Source organism: Rhinolophus hipposideros, assembly GCF_964194185.1.
Source record: "Rhinolophus hipposideros genome assembly, chromosome: 13".
NCBI lineage: Eukaryota > Metazoa > Chordata > Mammalia > Chiroptera > Rhinolophidae > Rhinolophus > Rhinolophus hipposideros.
The window spans coordinates 12698328-12718025 of NC_138059.1; the positions used below are offsets into that span (position 1 = coordinate 12698328).

General features: G+C 43.4%; 1 protein-coding gene across 1 annotated transcript; it reads left to right on the top strand.

The window, feature by feature from the left end:
• Window positions 1-2481: 2481 nt before the first annotated feature.
• On the top strand, window positions 2482-17926 carry LOC308506734 (uncharacterized protein C8orf76). Its single transcript, XM_081070623.1, has 6 exons — window positions 2482-2667; window positions 3591-3686; window positions 4423-4566; window positions 8188-8645; window positions 12334-12466; window positions 17595-17926. The coding sequence occupies exons 1-6, from the start codon at window positions 2551-2553 to the stop codon at window positions 17790-17792; spliced, it is 1146 nt and encodes a 381-aa protein (XP_080926749.1). The 5' UTR covers window positions 2482-2550; the 3' UTR covers window positions 17793-17926.
• Window positions 17927-19698: the final 1772 nt, after the last annotated feature.

Sequence of the window (19698 nt, forward strand, 5' to 3'; positions counted from 1 at the left end):
TTATATTCACAATGTTGGGCAACCATCATCATTATTTCCAAAACTTTTTCATCATTCCAAACAGAAACTCTGTAACAGTTATGCAATAACTCTCCATGTCCCCTCCCCCCAGCCCCTGGTAACCTTTACTCTACTTTCTGTTTCTATGAATTTGCCTATTTTTGATAACTTAAATAAGTGGAATCATACAATACCTGTCCTTTTGTAGCTGGCTTTTTTCATTTAGCATAATGTTTTTTAAGGTTCATTCATGAAGCATATATCAGAACTTCTTATGTCTGAGTAATATTTGTGTGTGTGTGTATGTGTATGTGTGTGTATGTGTGTGTGTATGTGTGTATGTGTATGTGTGTACCACATTTTTTTTATTCATCTGTGGATGGATGAACACGGGTTATTTCTACCTTTGGCTAGAAAAATGCTGCAATGAACATGGCATACAATTATCTGAGTTCCTATTTTCAGTTATTTTGGGTATATATCTAGGAGTAGGATTGCTGAGTCATGGTAATTCTATGTTTAACTTTTTGGAGAACCGTCAAACTATTTTCCACAGTCTGTGAGTAGTATATGGTTGTTGACCATTTGTATTCTTCTTTGGAGAAATGTCTATTCAAGTCCTTTAGCAAGGTTTTTAAGTGGGTTGCCTTTTTGTGGTCTAGTTTTAGGAGTTCTTTGTATATTCTGGATATTATACCTTTATCAGATACATGATTTACAAATACAGTCAATTCTCATTATTCACAGATTTTACATATGCAAATTTGACTGCTCACTAAAATTTATAAGTCCAAAATCAGTATTCACGGCCCTATCATGCTTATTCACACACATGTACATAGTGCATAAATCCCACACAACTTCAGCAAAAACTAATTGAAAGTGTTCTTAGTGGTAAAATGGCTGGAAACCCCTGAGTTCATGAAGCCTGACTTCAAAGGGCAAACAACTCTCTTTTACCCCTATGGCTGCCCTTGCAGGGCTTCCCAACTATTTCAGCAGAATATGTAGCTCAGTTAGTTGTTGGGCCAGCAGGAGGCTAGACCTGGAGGGGCCACAGAATAGGAGAGGGTGGAAGTTCCAAAACCAGCCTTCAAAAAGAAAATGCTCTCCCTGCCTGTCTTTGTTTTGCTCTTACTTTGCACCTGGAACAGGAATTTTGAATGAACATGTATTACTCACTGACAGGCACTTTACACACATTGTTTTAATCAATGCCCATTTCACAAATTGGGTCACACAGCTAGCGAATAACTGAACTAGGATCACGAATCCAGACAAATCTGGTGCTTGAGGACCTTCAACACTATACAGTATTTCCTTTTCGGTTCAGACAGGGCATATTAGGATTCGGGCATCTCTACCTTCTTTAGACTCCATTATTTTGGGGTGATGATATGGATACCTTTTCTTCTATTTTTCTATAATTTCTATTTTTGTCTTAATAAGGACTATACAACTGATGGGAAAACAATTTTTTTTTTAATGGCCCTTCTCTGGATGAACTCCTCAGTAGCTAATGCCTGGAGGCTGTCCTGGTAGACTATTCCACCAGGACTGTTGGACGTGTGGGCTGATACCTGATTTGGGGAGTCACCAGCAGATGAATTTTGAAACCTTGGGGAATGGATTAGTTTCCACTAGAGTGAGTGTGTAGAGTAGAAAATTGTGTTGAAGAAAGAAACCTGGGAGACAAATGGGGGAAGAGGAACTGGTGAGAGTGAGGACCAATAGGAGGAAAACCAGAGAAAACTTCCATGACTGAAGTGCTGTGTAATATGGCCCAGTAATACTGTGCAATATTGGCCGGTGTTTTGTCAACGGTCTCTGTTTTCTAAAGGAACATCCTGAAAGTATACGAATGCTAGTAAATATTAGTCTTAGAGTTCTGGGATTTGGTGTTTTCTCCAGGCAGAATTAATGCTCCCTGATGGAGCCCCCAAAGAAAATCTCTAAGTTTTCTGTTTTATAAATGAGTGAATTACTCTGGTTCTTGTTATTGGTGGTGTCTCTACTCTGGTGACATGGAGAATACTGACTTTTGTTTTCCTGCTCTTAGACACGTAAGCAAGTGACTTAATCTCTCTAAACCACAATATCTTAATCTGCAAAATGAGAATCGCTGTGCCTTTCATAAGGAAAGGGCATAAAGTGCAACAAAAAAAAAGTGCTTAACACAATGTCAGGAATGTTGTTAGTGGTGAAAAAAATGGTACCTACCGGTTTTAAACAGCTGCCCTGGGGCCAGTGCTTTCTGACGCGTGCATGTAAGGATTGCTCTGTAGATCTCCTGAAAGGGAGAAGTCAAACTCTGTCCCCGAGTTCGGTCAGTTTGTGAATCAGATAAAAATCCCAGCTCAACGACTCCCAACCTGCAGCCGGCCAACTCTCGATTTAGTCCCCCCAGCACAGGACTACAAGTCCCAGCATGCCGCGCTCTGGGCCTCGGCGGCCCCGCCTCTTCGGCGGCCCCGCCTCTTCCGCGGCGGCCCGCGTGTGGGTGCCGCTGTGGACACCGCCTCCTCGCTGTGCTCCCACCTGGGGCGCGCAATGGAGACTGATTGCTGGCTGCTGGGCGGAGAGTTCGAGGACTCCGTGTTCGAAGAGAGGCCGGAGCGGCCGACCGGACCGCCTGTTTCCTACCGCGCCAAGCGCTGCGAGCCGCAGGTAAGAAGGCGGGGCCTCTCGGCCTCGCCCCGGCCCCGGGCCGCGTCCTTCGCGGGTCCCTGCGCGCCTCCTCCCCGGTCCCGCTGTTCCCATCTGGCCTCCCGGTCATCCCTTCCCCCAGGGGGAACGGGCGTCTCCGGAGCCCCACCTGGGTGGGCTCGGCCCGCTGTGCTCCCGAGAGCGCGAGGCCTGCCCGGAGCTGTCGGCAGCTGACTTGCACCTGGCGTGGGGCGCGTTGCTCCGGTCTTACCTAGGCCCCCGCTCTGAAATCTGCAATAACGCCCCTGGACCTTCCCCGATTCTGCAGTCAGCGTCCGCAGAAATCCTCCGTTCAGCCTAATTAGTCATTCTCTCCTCTTCGCTTCGATTCTACTTTTTGCTTTTACAACATTTCCGTAATAGTACTATGGTTGATCATGCTTTCCTATGTCCTTTACTAACGGAGGTGTCAATCCCTCTTCCAGCCACTGTAAAATTTCTCTACGAGAAAGCACCTGTCGGTCTAAAGAACCACGGGGAACTGTGGGAGTTCAGTGTGGGTTCCCAGGTACCACAACCCCATATTGAAAATGCTGTGCATGACACAAACCATGTCTGTGTTTGTGCTGCTTTTTCATTAGGTTGGTGCAAAAGTAATTGGGGTTTTTTTTGCGATTTTCTTTTTTAACCCTTTAAACTGCAATTACTTTTGCACCAACCTAATGGTTGAGAGGGATCATATTATTGATATGTTTATTAATTGCGGCAATTTTTATAAAACCTGGACCGTCATTTAAATTTGTCACGCATCGATGGTTTCCTCTGCGTGCCATCCTGAAGAAGTATGTCTTTTTTGCGATTTAATCAATTATATATGGGATATTGCTTCTGAGGACGAGGTGGAAGAGCATCGCTTCTTTCTCTGCTGTCTTCACCATTTCTAGTGGTTTTATGAAGAGGTGGGGAGCCATGATGATGGTGAAGTTCTAACAATCAAGAAATTCAAAGGGGACCTGGCCTACAGACAGCAGGAGTATCAGGTAGACTTCAGCGTATGTAAGATTGCATTGCTTGACACGGGCTCCTTTCAGTTACAGCATGTTGAAATGACAGGCTACTAAGTTATGAGTGTGTTGTTCGTGAAGATGAGTTTAATCTTTTGATATGTGTTTGTAACTTTGAATCCCAAGTTTCTGTCCTTTTTTAAGAGGCTCTGGGTAATTTGTTTCGTTCCTTGTAACTGCAGTGTAGGGTCTTGTGGGATCCTTATACATCGGTTTCCACAGGCTCTGTATTTCCTCATTGTGTGGGAGCCTCCAGCACAGACACCTCAAGGTGCCACGGGAGCAAAGCACCCCAACATGTGTAAGAAAAAGGCGGAACTAAGAACTAGATACCGGTTGGCTTTACGTATAGATCACATTTCATGTTACCAGAGTCCTGTTGTTATTTTGCTGATGCAAAGATTATATAGCAAGTTAGTGGCAAAATCAGGATTCAAACCCTGGTCTGTTTGGCTCCAGAATGTTCTTCCTGCTGTGCTGCAGTGTTTTGCATGGTAGTAGTGGTTATATTCTCCAGCCGTTTCTTCTGTGCCTTTTAGAAAAACAGTACTGACTGAAATACTCAAGTCTTCCTTAGCTCATTGTAGGGTCGGTTATAATATCACCTCTGCCTAGGAAAAAAAATCATCCCTGTAACTGAATCCTTTTTTTCTGTGTTTTTTGCCTTTTCATCCCATATTATCATTTCTTCTATTTAACAAATAATTGCTAGAAAGCACTGCAGGAATATTCCAGTATCTCTGAAAAATTGCCTCCTACGAATTTTGCCATGAAAAGGGATGTGGAGGAAGGGCAGGCCCGGTGCCTTGTTCATCTGGGAAGGCACGCAGAAGCGCTGGCGATGGCTGCAAACTTGGTGAGTAGTTTCATTGCTTATTTTCATTTGTTTCCATAGGATGGTTGACTATTTTCTAAAAAACAAAACAATGCAAAAAACACCTTGCCAGCAGCAAAATCTGTGGATTTGAATAAGCAGAAGAAAATTGCCAGTGGTGTAAGAACTTTATTAGGATGAAGTTTGGAGCTCGAGACATAATCACATCCTTGTAACATTTGTTCCTGTGTTATGCTCAGAATTTTTCATTGCCTGAAAAATCTCATTTGCAACGGTTTTACTCTCGTTAGGAGTAAGTACTGAGTGAAAGGATTATCAGTGATCTGTTTTCTTCTTTAGATTTTTTTTTTTTTTTTTAGATTTTTATTCTACATGAACATATATTACTTTTGTAAACTGGAAAAAAATTTACAAAAAAATGACAAAATATCATACTAAGCCAAGCTTTGATAGTCCTTTGTTTCTTAAATGGAATTTGCAGATTCTCTTTTAAAGGATAAAGAAAAACAGTTCGTTGCAATTCTAGATTCTGCTTTTTTTTGTTTTCAGATTAAGGCATCTGTGGTTTACTTTGGTTATTTGTGTAAGTTTTATATGAGGATTGGCCTTAAATTGACCAATCCTAGTTTATAGATGACCAGTTTTCTTTCTCAGAGGGAATTCATGAGGCACCAAGACCCTGATCTCGAACCCGATGGATCTAGTTGACCTGAGGTCAGCCAAAAATATGCCTGCAGTTGAGCTGTGCTCCCTCATTAACTTAGAGAAATCCCTACATTCGCTTGCTGAGGGGTTCATTTCACAGGACCCCAGCTTCTTGCAGTGAGAGGAAACCTTAGTGGTCATTGTCTTCAGAACATGAGATATAGCTGTGTTTTGTTCTTTCGTTTTTTTCCCCTCTAACTGGGGCTTAATTCTTAAGCTGGAAGACAAGACTCCCTTTAAGGAAGCACATGGGCACGAACAGTGCACTTGGTGGGATTTACCAGTGTTCATTCTCAGTCTCCCTGGTCTGCAAATGAACCGCAGTGTCGGCCCTGTTGGTACCTTGTTCTGGATTTCAGTCATCCATCCTTTGTTACTGTTTGCTCTCCCATCACCTCTCTCTCCCTAGCATCTCTTGCACAGCAGTCACTGTTGTGCTTTGTCCTTCGACTAGACCCGTGGCCGCTAGATGAGTGTCGGGCTGGATGAGCTCTGTGCTTCCTTCTAGCTTATAAGTCTCCATTTCTGTGGCTCAGAGAGAGATGTGTTGCCAGTCAGCCAGGGCCAGGTCTCCGTAGCTCGGGGTGGTCACCAGGCAGGAGGAAGGCCAGTTAGAAGACCTTCAGCGCCCGTCAGGACTTTGAGAACTATTCTTCAAGTTCTGCGCAGCCCACTGGGGAGCACTTTTGGGGAAGGAAAGGGGCAGCATAGGCTAGTGGGCCTCGCCCCTTCCTTTGGGTCTCTCCACGTCATCTCAGTGGGTGCTACCTATTTGCACGGCTTGCTTATTTCCTGGACCCTGTGTTGTGTTTTGTATTTGGTTTTCAATTTTTTTCCCTACTTGCAGATCTTTTGTTATTAGCTCTGGCCCATTTCTGTTTTTCTGTCTCAGTAATTATTGTCCCCTCGTGTTCTGTAGGGGGACAGGTCATTATGCAGAATTGAACGAAAGAGACACCTAGTCCTGGAATGCCTCTCAGGATATGAACATTTGATGCTCACAGCTTCTATTGAACTTTATTCACCTTTCTTCTGAATGATTTTTGGATAAATTTGTAATAAAACTTATTTCTTAAACAAATAATTTAAACACCTGATCGTGGCTGTGTGCTCATGTGATGAACTGTGCGAAGGAAACTGCTTTCTGACAGTAAATGTCTCTTTTTTTCATTTATGCACCCCGCAAACATTTATTTCAGTCCCTCCGTGTGCTCAGTTCTGGGCTCAGTGCTTAGGAGATAGACAGGCCATCTCTTTACCCCGCACATACATCACTTATCTAGTGTCTAGAGGGAGACTCCTGAGCCGACCAACGTGCGTCCGCTCTTCTGAAGTCCCCTTTATCCTGTGATTCCTAGTATGAGTGACGGTAGCGGTGACTCATTTGCCTCATCTGTAGAATGGGGATAATAATAGACTGTGTTTTAAAGGATTGTCATGAGGACTAAGTGAGTAAAGCACTTGGAATAGTGCCTGGCTCACGGTAAGCACTCCATCAATATTAGCCGTAGTCGTCATCATCACGTTACAGAAGGCGTTGCGACAGTCTGGAAAAATCACACAAACGCATTTAAGTGGAATTTAGTTTCCACAGCGATTTACTAGTTATGCTATCAAAACCCTTGCATCAAAATGATGGTTTGTATGTAACAACCTCTCCCCCAACACACACTTGCTGTCTCAGCATGAAAACGTTTTTAGCGTATAAAGCACTACAGACTGGTTGTAAAAGAAAGGTCGCCTTTGTTATAGGTTACCTATACATGCTTCTTTCCTTAAATATAAAAGACATGACGATGTATTACTCAACAGGTATTAACCTTACCTGTTATGGTCAAGGTACTGTACTCCTGATAGAATTTCAGCATTGAATAAAACCACTTTTGGCACTTCCTGGTCTGTTGGGAAGGACAGAATACGAAATAATAGTCATAAAACCAGAAAAGTCCTGTCACTGAAAATGTACATTGTGGCCAAGTAGGTTGTATGGGGCCTCACTTCCTTTTTTCTCTCAATACATGACTGTTGAGAATCCTCCCCAGGCTTTCACTCGCTGGTCTGCGCTGTCTTTGGGCTGCATACTGGGTAGTTTTACTCATATTTCTTACTCAGTGTAGTTCTCCCTGGAGGCTTGACCCAGGTACTAGGCCAGGTTTCCCTTACACGTACAGCAACTGAGAGGTCATTTTAGTCTGCTGTCTGCTCCGTACAACCTTTACGTTAGAAAAAGGCTTGTTTTTTTCTAACCCAGCAGGGCTTTTGCCATATGACAAGTTAGGCAAGAGGTGATAGCTCTGCTTAAGGAGACTTGAAAAGGATTTTCTGATCAGAAGGAAACCACGTAAACCCCACTGGCCAAAACTAACTGGCCTTGGCCTTGGTGAGCAGGGAAAGCATTTGGATTCAATTATGATGCAGCATGAGACACTTAGAGCTTCGGGGGCTGTCCTGCTTAAGATGTCTAAGCCAAGGACAATTTGGAAATAGAGTTCATTTGAATCCTCAAGAAATTACCATGTGGATTTTTAGAAAGCCTGGAATATTAAAATGGAACCATTAGCCCAGGGTATAAAAAGTTGGCTTAGGTCTCTCAGCTGTCTGGCTGAAGACAAGAAAGATTATAATAAAAATTGGGAATAAACTGACATTTATGGTTTTGGTACTGTACTTTGTCAGGCCACTATCACGTGATGTTATTGTTTTGACATTAGGATGTTTGGGAATGACTGGTGCGTATTTTGCTAGGTGGTATTTATTTCTCTAGGTTTATGGTTTCAAACTGATCTGTTGAAAAATATTTCATTTACTCTGCCTGTGTAGCTGTTGAAAAATACTTTTGATTTTAAACATACACAACTTGGGTTTTTAGGAATCTCCATTTGTACATGGAAAACGTTCTGCAGTTTAAAGTTTTTGACCTTTTTGTTTTCTCCCTAGGAAAATAAAGCAACCAACACAGACCATTTAACCACTGTGCTCTGCCTTGAGCTTGCTATTTGTTCAAGTTTGCAGAACGTGGAGAAAACCATTTTCTGCCTACAGAAACTGATTTCTTTGCATCCTTTTAATCCTTGGAACTGGGGCCAATTGGCAGAGGCTTACCTGAATCTGGGGCCGGCTCACTCAGCACCGTTTGCGTCATCTTACAAACAGAACAGTTTCACCTCGAGTGACAAAAGTATCAGATCCTCCTTTCCACATTCAGGAAGAGGCTGCCTTTTGTGTTTCCCTGAAACGTTGCCTGAGAGCTCTGTGTTTTCTATGGAAGCAAGCAGCGGTAATAACCAGAAGAATGAGAAAGGCCCTGATAATATTCAGAACTCTGCGGCAGAAAAGAGAGAAGCAGTATTGCTAGAGACTCAGATGAAATCCTGTGCCTCTTTTATACGAACCAGGTAAACAGACAGTGGATTGAACAATACATGGTACTAAGCTCAGAGTAAAGTTTTATTTTTCTAACTTGAAGTTTCAACAAGTTCTAGGCTAGACACTGGTACCATGTTTCCCCGAAAATAAGACCGGGTCTTATACCATATTTCCCTGAAAATAAGACTGGGTCTTATATTAATTTTTGCTCCAAAAGACACATTAGGGCGTATTTTCAGGGGATGTCTTATTTTTTCATGTACAACAATCCACATTTATTCAAATACAGTCATGTCATCTTCTTCTATTTGCTCAAGAATACAACCTGTATTATTACTCAAGATAAAAAATTAAAATTGGAAACCATTAAAATTAGGAAAAGAAAATTAAATGTATAAAACATTAACAAAGAGGGAAGAGATATTTTAGACAAGGAATTTTTCACTCATATGTTCCCCAGAAATCTGAAGGAGAAAATCTGCTCTTGTATTTAAATCATTATTAATAATAGGAATAAACAGTGTTTATTCTACAGAGGATTCCCATGGTTCAGGGACTCCAAATACTTTGAATCTATAGTATATAAGGGAAAGGGGGAATACACTTGACCAATTCTGTAATTTATGAGAGAAACAGACTCTCTTAGGTCTCAAATAATACCAAAACCACAGAGTTGTTGTTTTCCTTTTTTAACTCAGGAGAATTCAAGAAATACTGATTAGCAGTGAGGCTTACTGAGAATGATACCTATTTGGCAGATTTTACACTATTCAGGTGTTTGTTTACTGTTGCATGTGTCACTTTAATTCAGAAGTACATTGAGTGACACCTGTATGCCAGGCACATGCTGCGTGCTAGGTCATAAAGACCATTAAAAAAGCGGGCCTTTCCTTGCACTGCTCACTGTATTGAAGAGAATCTCCGTGGAGCCAGTGACAGCAGCACGGCCCGCAACTGTGTACTCGTGTGAGCAGAACTCTGCAAGGCCCAGCGTGCGTTGGCTGGTGGGTGTAGCAGGAAGAAGGAAGCCTTTACAGGGGGAACGATGCCTCTGCTGAGTGTTCCAGGAACGTCTGTTAGTTGCATAGATAAATGTGTACTAGATACTTTGTGTGCCTGATTTCACCTTGGTCCTCACTCTGGGCTGGATGCTGGGAGCCTCCTATAGAGATGAGAAAACTCACGTAGCGTCGTGCCCAGAGTGGCACACCCGGGTCTTTGTTGACTCCAGAGCCTGTGTTCTTTCCAGGACATCTTGCTGGTACCATGGAATAGTCCCCAGATGAGGAGAGCCATGCTAGATAAAGAAAGCACAGCCCAAGGGGCGAACGCGGCCTAGCAGCATTGTCACATAGTGTGGTGGTGAGAGCAGCTCTGGTGGTGGGAGCTCGACAGGCAGGCTGCAGACCACAAGGCCAGGGTGGCATGGTCACGTAGGAGGCAGGACTTTGGGGTCAGATCTGATTTTAAGGAACCTAATAAATTGTTGTCATTGACTAAAAAGTCTGGACTGCTCCATGTGCTAGCTGTCTGACCTTGCACAAATGACCTAAACTCTCTGACCTCCAGTTTCCTCTTCTCGACAGAGGGAGAAATGGGGGGAAATGCCTCCTTCGTGGGGTTGTGGGAATTACAGCACCTGAAGCCCTCGCTGTAGCACGCAGTGTGTGGTGAGCATTTGGTAAATGTCGTATTTGGTGTTTATATTAGCTCAGGACATGAACTGTCCTAAAGAGTTTGGTCCTCATGCTGAAGACCGGAAGAGTATTTGAAGGTTTTAAATGCTGAAGTGCTGTGACAGGAGCTGTCATCCGCGAGAGGGAGATCTGGTGGCCAGGAGCAAGTGTTGGCAGAAGGAGTTTGGAGCTCGGGACACCAGCGAAGGGGTTGTGGGATCATCGTGGGTGGTGACAAGGACCCGACCTGGGAAAGATAGTGCAGTGGTAATCAGGAAATGGCTGTCCCTGCACGATGGAATAGACAGGACTGGGTGACCAGCCGAGTGTGGGGGAAGAGCGGGGTGAGGAGGGAGAACAGACGGCACAGCCGGCTCTGGAAAGTGCCGTGGGTGGCTGGGTGGAGGTGGTGCCTTCCACTGAGAGGGCGGACAGCAGGAGGAACAAGAGAGCAGATGTGGGTTTAGTGTGCTGGGATTCAGCGGCCTGTAGGACATCCAGCTGGAGCTTTTCATTCGGGAATGCACGCTGAGCTCAAAAGGAATCAGACATTAAGGAGTTTGGGGAAGGAGTCCAGCAGTTAGACGGCCGGCCGTGAGAAGTCGGGTAGGATCAATTCTGAGAAGAGGATTTGAAAGCTAGAGGCGATCTGTGACCTTTGAGACGGCATTTCAGTCGCGATGGGGCGACAGGCAGATTGCAGAACGTCGAGGAGTAAATGCACATGAAATAGAAGGAGCGAGTGTAAACTGTATTTTCAAGTAATTTCAGGAGGAAGAGGGAGAAAGCAAGTCCAGAAAAAGGATCACAAATGTAAATGCTTCCAGAAGCCAGGAACGTAATGTAAACAGAATGAAACGGTGAATGTGAACCGGGTCGAATTCTTGTATAAAACTCTGCAGTGACTTCCCATTGCACTTACATAAATTCCACATTTCTGTCCACGGCCTGTGAGGTCTTATGTGATTTGACCCGACCTTTCTTTTTCTCCTCGTTTAGTACAGTGTTTTTCTCCCTGGCTGTGTTCCTCCCACAGTGATCGTCATGATTTTCAAACACTTCAAGCGAGTTCTTGTGTCAGGACCCCTTCCCCCCTTGGCAAGCCCTCTTCCCGCAGATATTCTTGCGGCGGGACCCTCATTGTTTAGACCTTGGCTTGAGTGGTGTCCCAGCAAAGGCTTCTGCCATGGCCCCTTCGCAGTACACATTTTGTCTACCCTGTCTTGGATTTTTATTTTCATAGCACTCATCACTACCTGAAATCATCTGACTATTTGTACGCTCTCTCCTTCCATTCCGTGAAGTAGGAACCTGTCAGTTTTGCTCACCAGTGTGTCCCTGTGCCTAGAGTCGTGGGTGGTACATTTCTCAACACATGACATGAGTGGACAGGAGAGCTGAGTGCCCCTGGGTAGAGCAGTAGGGACCAGGGAGGCCTGAGGGAAACTGGAAAAATCTATACACTCAGTGTTTTAAGAACCAATGAAGGAGCCACGTGGGGAGGACAGGCGGGAGGAAGAATGAGGACAGCAGGTTGTGATCATAATGGGGAAGTTAGTGGGGTGGCCGTTGCACAGTGGTCCTCAGAGGGTCCCCAAAGATTTGGCCCTGCTTTGGGTCATTGAAGTGAGCCAGAGAATCTCCGGAGTCCTTGAGGACAAGATGCTGTGGGTTCAGGGACAGGGAAAGGTCATAGGGCACTGATTTCACAGGGACACATCCCAAGGATTCTGGAGGCGGAGCCTTGGCTGGGAGGTTTGTTCTTTTCACACCACATCACTTCTGCTTTCAGTCACTTGCTTCCCTTGTACAGGAAGCCTTATTGAGGCCTTGCTCTCTAGAGATTTCTTTGAGAAGCTCTGGTCTATGAATTTTAGAAAAGACGACTCGCGTATAAATACAGGCCGTTTGTTCAGAGTGAGAAGCGTTAGGGATTCAGATGAGCCCGAGAGAACCTTCTGTTGAGCCTTGCGACCTGTGCACGCTTCCTCACTGCTTTCCTTCTGTGGAGCCTGCACAGTAGGACTTTGCTGTTTTTCAGACTTTTGCTTCAGCTCACCCAATCTCAGCAAACATCGTTTGCTTTGGAGAGGAACTTAAGGACTCAGCAGGAAATTGAAGATAAAATGAAGGCGTTCAGCTTCAAAGAAGACACTTTGCTGTTCATAGCCGAGGTGAGTATATCCCCTAGGGTTTATGTGAAACGAGGCGTCGCAGATCTTTTTCCTGTCTCCGATACCATTTTTTAAAAAATGATCAAATCTCATCCGCTGAAGGGTTTCTGTCTCCCTCCTTTACGTGCCTTTTGATGACTTCGTCCCCCAAAGCGGCCTCCTCCTCATCTTTCTCCTGCATCGGGCTAGAAGGCAGGGTTCCGGTCATTGACTCGTCGGGGCTTGAACACCAGAAATGCCCAGTAATTGGTTTTTTTTCAGTGCTGAATAAATGGGTAAACGAAGGTTGGCGTTTGTGCAGCTCTCTTTTCCATTTTCCCTCCGTTCTTCCTTGTAACAACAGCCTGTGGGACGGATAGCACTGGGAGTGAGCCTGTTGCCTGAGGTCAGACCTGAAGTGGCAGAGCTGCACTGGAACCCATCCAGCTCCAAGTCTGTTTTCTATCCGCTCCACCCTGTTACCGCTTGGATGGTTGCAGAGAAGTTCTAATGTTAATTTTTTTTAACTTTATTAGCTTTTTAAGAAATAGGCTGTTGAAATGTCTTAAGATGGCACTCTAGTTTTTCACACTAGTACCTTCTAGTATATATTAGGTTGGTGCCAACGTAATTGCAGGTTAAAAATAATTGCAGAAACTGCAATTACATTGGCACCAACCTAATAATAATTGAAACGTGACAGCTCAGGGACTTTTCCCATGAGAGTACCTTTCTCTATTCATATCCATCCTAATGCCACTAAGAAATACTTTCTGCATTTCTATGATTGCCAGGCTCCTTTCTTCCTTCCCCAAGCTAAGCTCCCATTTTGACTCCTTTTCTCTATCCCTGTCTATTCTCCCACTCGCCTGTCTATTCTCTGAGCCTTTCTCTGCCTTCCCCCATCTATGGGTTCTTTCCCTTGACGTATGCAGATACCACATGTCTCCTAAGTTTACCGTAGCCTTTCCTCAGTCTGTTTTCCTTCATCTTTTTCTAACATTGTAGCTACTGACCACTCACTTTTGCTTCCTTCTACCGTTTACAGCTGAGAGGTTACACCAGTCTGGTTTTCTCCTCTGTTGCTTAACATACCTCTGCCTCTTGGGACGCCACTGGTTTCCTCTGTGTCCTAAGTAATGACGTTCTCTGACATTTTACGTAGGTTCTCTATTCCCTCTACCTTTCTCCCGCAGAAACCATAACCACGTTCAGGGTTTCAGTTGTCACCTCTGGGCTGGTTACCCTCCAATCTGTATCTAGTCCAATCTCTGGAATACTTGTTTCACATCTCAGATTAATTACCTACTGGGTGATTAATAGGAGATGATTATTGATTATTCTACTGTCACTTCACATACAGAATGTTTAAAATGGACCCACTCATCAAAACCCTTTTCAGCCTTTCTTCCGTCCATGCCCAGCGCAGTGGAGTACCTTCCACAGACTTGGCCATCAGTGACTGTTTGTAGAGAGGAGTTGGAGAGAACCTCTTGGTTCTAGACTTACTTTGTTTCCATTGATCCCGTCTGTCATTCTTCTATCGAGACCTGGAACCTCACTGTGTGGGCCTCTTTTTCTCTAGTCTCACCTCTAGCCAAACACCAAACCCACCCTTCCTTCAGGGTCCACCTTGTCACCTCGTGTGTAACTCACTGTGACCTCCGGCTTGTCTGTCTTTGCTTCCTTGCTTCCTCCCCTCAGATCTGTCTTGAACGTTGCTGCTGGGTTCAGACATTGCCTTGACCATGTTACCTGCTTGCTTAAAAACTGAAATATGTCACCATGAGCTTAGAAGTCAGGTCTAGGTGAAAGGCCTTGATGACGATGTCCTTCCAGAAGGTAACCCCAAGCTCACGACTGTGTAATTCCTTACACAAGTCTTTTGCTTTCCCTAGACTGATCTGCCCATGTCTAACAAACTTGTCCTGGGTTTTCCCATCTCTACCTGCTTACTATTCCCATCCTCAAAGACCCAGCTGAAGTTCCACATCCTCTAGGAAGCTTTTTCTAAATATCCTGGTTGGTGGCAATTTCTCCCTCATCTGAGCTCAGAGTGATTGCTTAAATACATGGGTCTTTGGGCCCTGAAAGTACAAGAATATGTCATCTTTTCCACTAGCTTTTAGGTTCCTTATAAGTAAGACATACTTACAAGATATCATAAAACATCTTCACGCCCCTCACCCTGCCCAGCACATCTCTTGACTGATTTGAGCAATGCATGTGAAATACCAATGGAGCTTTTAAAAAAGACAAGTGTCTGGGCCCTCGTTGGGATTATGATGTACATTTCATTTTGTGCTCTGTTAATTTTATTGGACATTGTGACATGAGCATGACCCTTATCCTTAAATATTCTTCGATTGCATACTTTTTTCTTTTGTTTCTTTATAGTTGTTTTATTTGAATATGGAGCCATAAAAGGTCCATACACTGTATTGAGTTCTTTTGCCTCTTACATCTCTTCTATTCTGTCACAGTTCCCCTTCCCCCTCTTTCTTTGTGATAAAAAATATAGCATAAAACGTACCATTTTGACCATTGTTTAGTGTACAGTTCAGTGGCATTAATTACATTTACAATGTTGTACAACCATCACCATTATCCATTTCTGAAGTTTTTTCATCACATCAAACAGAAACTCTGTAACCATTAAATAATCCCCTCCACCCCCCCAACCCCAGGTAACCTGTAATCTACTTTCTGTGTCTGTGAATTTGTTTGTTCTCCATATCTCAAATAGTGGAATCATGATAGCATTTGTACTTTTGGTTCACTTAGCATTATGTTTTTAAGGTTCATCCATTTCGTGGCACGTGTCAGAACTTCATTTTTTTTTGTGGTTGAATACTATTCCGTTGCATTTACCTGTATGCTATATACACACCACGTTTTGCTTATCCGTTCCTCTGTTGATGGACACTGGCATTGTTTCCATCTTTTGGCTCTTGTGATTAATGCTGCTGTGAACACTGGCATACGAATATGTATTTGAGATCCGTTCTTTTGGGTGCATGCCTAGAAATGGAATTGCTGGGTCACATAGTAGTTCTTTGTTTAACTTTTTGTGGAACTATCAAACTGTGCGTTTCATTTCATACTTTGTGTTTTGTTTTTTTTCTTAACCTAACACTGTGTCACGATAGTGACCCCATATCCTTCAGTATTCATTTGAGTCCATACCTTTTAATGGCTGCACAGTAGTCCAGTTATAGCTTTTGATGAGCTATCATTTATTTACTTAAGTCCTCTATATTGAACACTTAACAAATGTAGTACCTATTTTAATAAGTTTTCGCAAAAAAGTAAATGTATGTATTTCTCCCTTTTAAACTAGATTACTAGAAATAGAATCACTGGGTTAAAGTATATTAACATTTTAAAGACTTGAAGCAGATTTCCAAGTTGTCGTTCAGAAAGGTTGGTTAATTTACATATTTTTCAGCAGTGTCTGAGAATCCTGATTTTCCTTCTCTAATCCTAGATACTAGGTTGAACCATATGAAATTGTCAATATTCAATCATTTTGACCTATGAAAACAATTTTATATTGATCAACTAAATATTACTTTTTGAAATCTGCGATGTGGTTGGTAGAAATAGCTATTTTTAGTATTAATGTTTATTTGATTGCTATTAAGATGAACAATTTTTTCCTATATTTATTGGCCATTTATATTTTGTGAAATACCTAGTTGTGCTTTTTCTTCATTATTCTATTTGTATGTTTCTGTTTTTCTTATTAATTTTGAAGAGCACTCTATCTCAAGCTTACTAACCTTTTATCTGTTACAGTATTTTCTGAAGTTTATATTTTTTGGTATGTAGAAATTTAAAATTTTTATATAGCCAAATGTTTTTGCAGATTTTTGGACACCTGTGAATGGTGTGCCTGCCGATCCCTCGTTTTGGAATGTGGCATTGTTTGAGTCTTACTGTTTTTCAGTTCTCTTTTTATATTAAAAGAAAGACTTGGTGTTATATTCCAGATTTTAATACAGTACATTTTATTGAATCTAAGACATCATCACTTGTAGACACATCATTGTTTGATGTGACTCTAAAAGAAAAACAAGATACTATTTACATTATGACAGCCCGTGGTTATGAGATACACCTTGATTTCAGAAATGTTAAAATATGAAAAATTTTATCTTATAATTGATAAAAAGTACTAAGCTTTAATAAATGCCGACAGTTGCCTGGTTAAGCTACTCATCTCATTGGCTCTTGCCTCAAACAGTATATAGTCTTTGAAGATTTAAAGCCAATGGAAACTTTTCTTGAAGTGCTTCTTCTAATCCATTATAATTTGAGTTTTCATGAACACAGTGGCTCTCAGAGTTTGCAGGAAACTTAGATCATCTAGTCCAGATCCCAGTGACTTGAATTCCTTCTACAACATCCCTGTCAAACGGTCTGTGAAATGTCTTGGGGCTTAATTTGAGTTCGCTGCCCTTATCAAAGGTGGGCTGATCACCTAGTGGGTTCAAGTGCCAGCTTTTCCTACAACTGAGCTTTGGGGGTGTTTTATCAAAGAGAAACTAACGCAGACCGGGCCTGATCTGACCAGTAGGGAGCAGTATTGGGCCCTGAGAGGCCGAGCACGTTTCTAAAGGGACTGAGCTTCTCTGGGTCAGGAAAGGGTGGGCCCAGCTACTTGCTGCGCCACTGTTGGCTGCCTTTGGCTTCTTTGGAGAGTTTCTAAGAGAAAGAATCTGTGCACACTGCCCAACCCTCAGAGCAGTTCTGTCCTGCCCAAACTCTGCTTTTCAGTCGTTTTACAAGTAGGGAGAACCACTCACAGTGGTTCTTGCCAACAGAAGATGCTCTTTGATAGCAGAAGTTGATTTGGTTCTCCCTGTAGGCTGAATAGAACAGCTGCCACATTAGCACTTCAGTGATCTGGTGGTCACTCAGGGAAGGATGAGACTAGAAATACAGTCTATTTTCCCATGTGGGCCTTGGATTGCTACTGCTCAGCCAACGTCTCTTCAGTATGTCGGAACTGTCAGGCTTGTCCCCTGGCTGCTAACATATTTCTGCTTTTGAATAAAATCCTTTATAAGTGAGGAAGGTCATATTCTTGCATCCCGTGTCTGCTGCCCCTTTTATTGGGTCAGGGTTTTTTCCCCTCTGACTGCAGGTTATGGGAGAAGATATTGTCCCAGAAAAAATAAAAGACGAGGTTCACACCGAAGTGAAGTGTGTCGGCTCTGCACCCCTGACCTCCTTGGTGATGGCGTCTTCGAAAGAATTTGAAGACAGGTGGTTCGGAAAGATCAAAGACCACTTCTGTTCCTTTGAAAACCAGCTGCACACAGAGATACACATCTTGGCTTAGTAGTCCCTTTAAAAACAAACAAAACCTCTTGCCCTGTATTACTTGTTCTTGTTTACTTCAGAGAGAATACACTACTAATCATGTACTACGGTGAATTAAAAGTGATTACGTTTGATAAAAATGGCTTATCTCCCAGGTTATTTCTACTGTGTTCACTGTCTTGATGTTTTTGTTCTTTTTAGATTTTTGCCGTTCACTTATCTTAGGCCTCCTACGCCTTTTAGAAGATAGCTGTTGGGAAAGGACATTAAAGAACCTTTTAGATTTTATAATCTTTTAAAAAACAGTTACTATATTATAACCAACAGCATAAGTAGGCACACTGTTTAGGTAAATTCGGCAGGAATGACCAAGAATGTTGAAATGTAATGGTAACCATTTCTACGAAGGGCGTGCCAAGGTCCGAAGGCTCTGAGATTCTGCCGTACCTGTCGGCAAGCACGTTAGCCTGCCAGTTTCATGAATGCTGCAGGAGACTTTGTGATTCGTGGCCCAGCAAGTGTATCAGCTTCAGCATATTTGCATCAGTTCCTTGTACCTCCAAGCCCCAAGGGAGTGATGCATGTGGGCCCAAACTAATGAGTGCACATGCAGTGGGGTGCATGACAGGAGGGGGACCCTGGGCTTAGGAACTCCAGTCTTTCATAGTGGGCGGTAAACGAGCTCGATCTGCGTGCCAGAGGGTGCTGTCTCTTTTTTTAAGGCTGTTTGCCATGCAGAGCTCATTGAAAGAATAGTCTGAAACGCAGGGCGGTTCACAAGGGGTACAGAAACGCGAGACCATAGAGCACTGTCTCTCAGGGTGAGTGTTCTGTCCTTTCAGCAACACCAATTATAATCACACTCTTACAACATCACCTTCACATACAAAGGGCCATTTCCTTACATTATCTGGGATGGAAGAGCTCCCGTAGGAGAAGCGGAATTTAACCATAAACCGCACACTTCCATCAAATGGTGTCCCACACAGCTTTGCATTTTGTTTTTCTTAGGAGACGGAAGAGAATTCCAGCCCTGGGCCAAAAGGTGACATCATCAGGATTTCCCTTCCACCTCACCTGCTCATTCACCCTTTCCCAAGCCCCTTCCCAAAGCAGACAAAGGTCTGATTTGGTTTATATTTTGACTACGCTGTTAGTATGAGTGACTGGTAGCATGACTGGCAAGTGTAAGGTTAGTCATTTGTCGCTAATGTGAGACAAGTCTATGACTAACAGACAGGTCAATTTTGAGGAACCATTAAAAGTTATGGAAACCCCTCCGCACGTCCCCGTTGCCCTCCCTCCATTCATTGAGTCATTAACAGTCAGTGAGCTCCTGTTATGTGACAAGCATTGCACGGTTGCCATGGAGACAGGCTATGGTCTAGGCTTCCATGGCCCTCAAAGGAGAGCCCCAACTGAAACGTGGCTTCACCATCGAGCCTTTGTCTCCCTAGGGCTTCATGTTTCCCTGCTCCCCACCTTTAAATTTCACCTTTAGGCTTTCACAGCTTTAGGCGACTCGGTCTGGCCCCTCTCCCCTGCCCCATCATGGGGCTCACCCGTACGTAGTCAGCTCTCAGGTGTCGACTTAGCTTCCCAGAAGTCTTGATCCCCACGTTGTGGTCAGTTTCCCGCCCTGTGCTCCTTCACTATTTCTCTCCCACGTTGGTCTGTAGTACTCTGTAATCGCCTGTTTGTTTTCCATGACAGACTTTAAGCTTGGTAAAATCGGGGACGAGCACTGTCTTGTTCACATTTGTACCTGCAAGGCAGAGTACCCGGCATCTCATTAAATATTGGTTGAAAAGAATCGCTGAATGAATTGGCCAGCATCTTTCTTTGCACATGAGGCTAATACCCGAAGATCTAACAGTACCGAGGCAGTCTGCGCACCCTGCCTATTTCTGTTTCTGTAGCTAAAA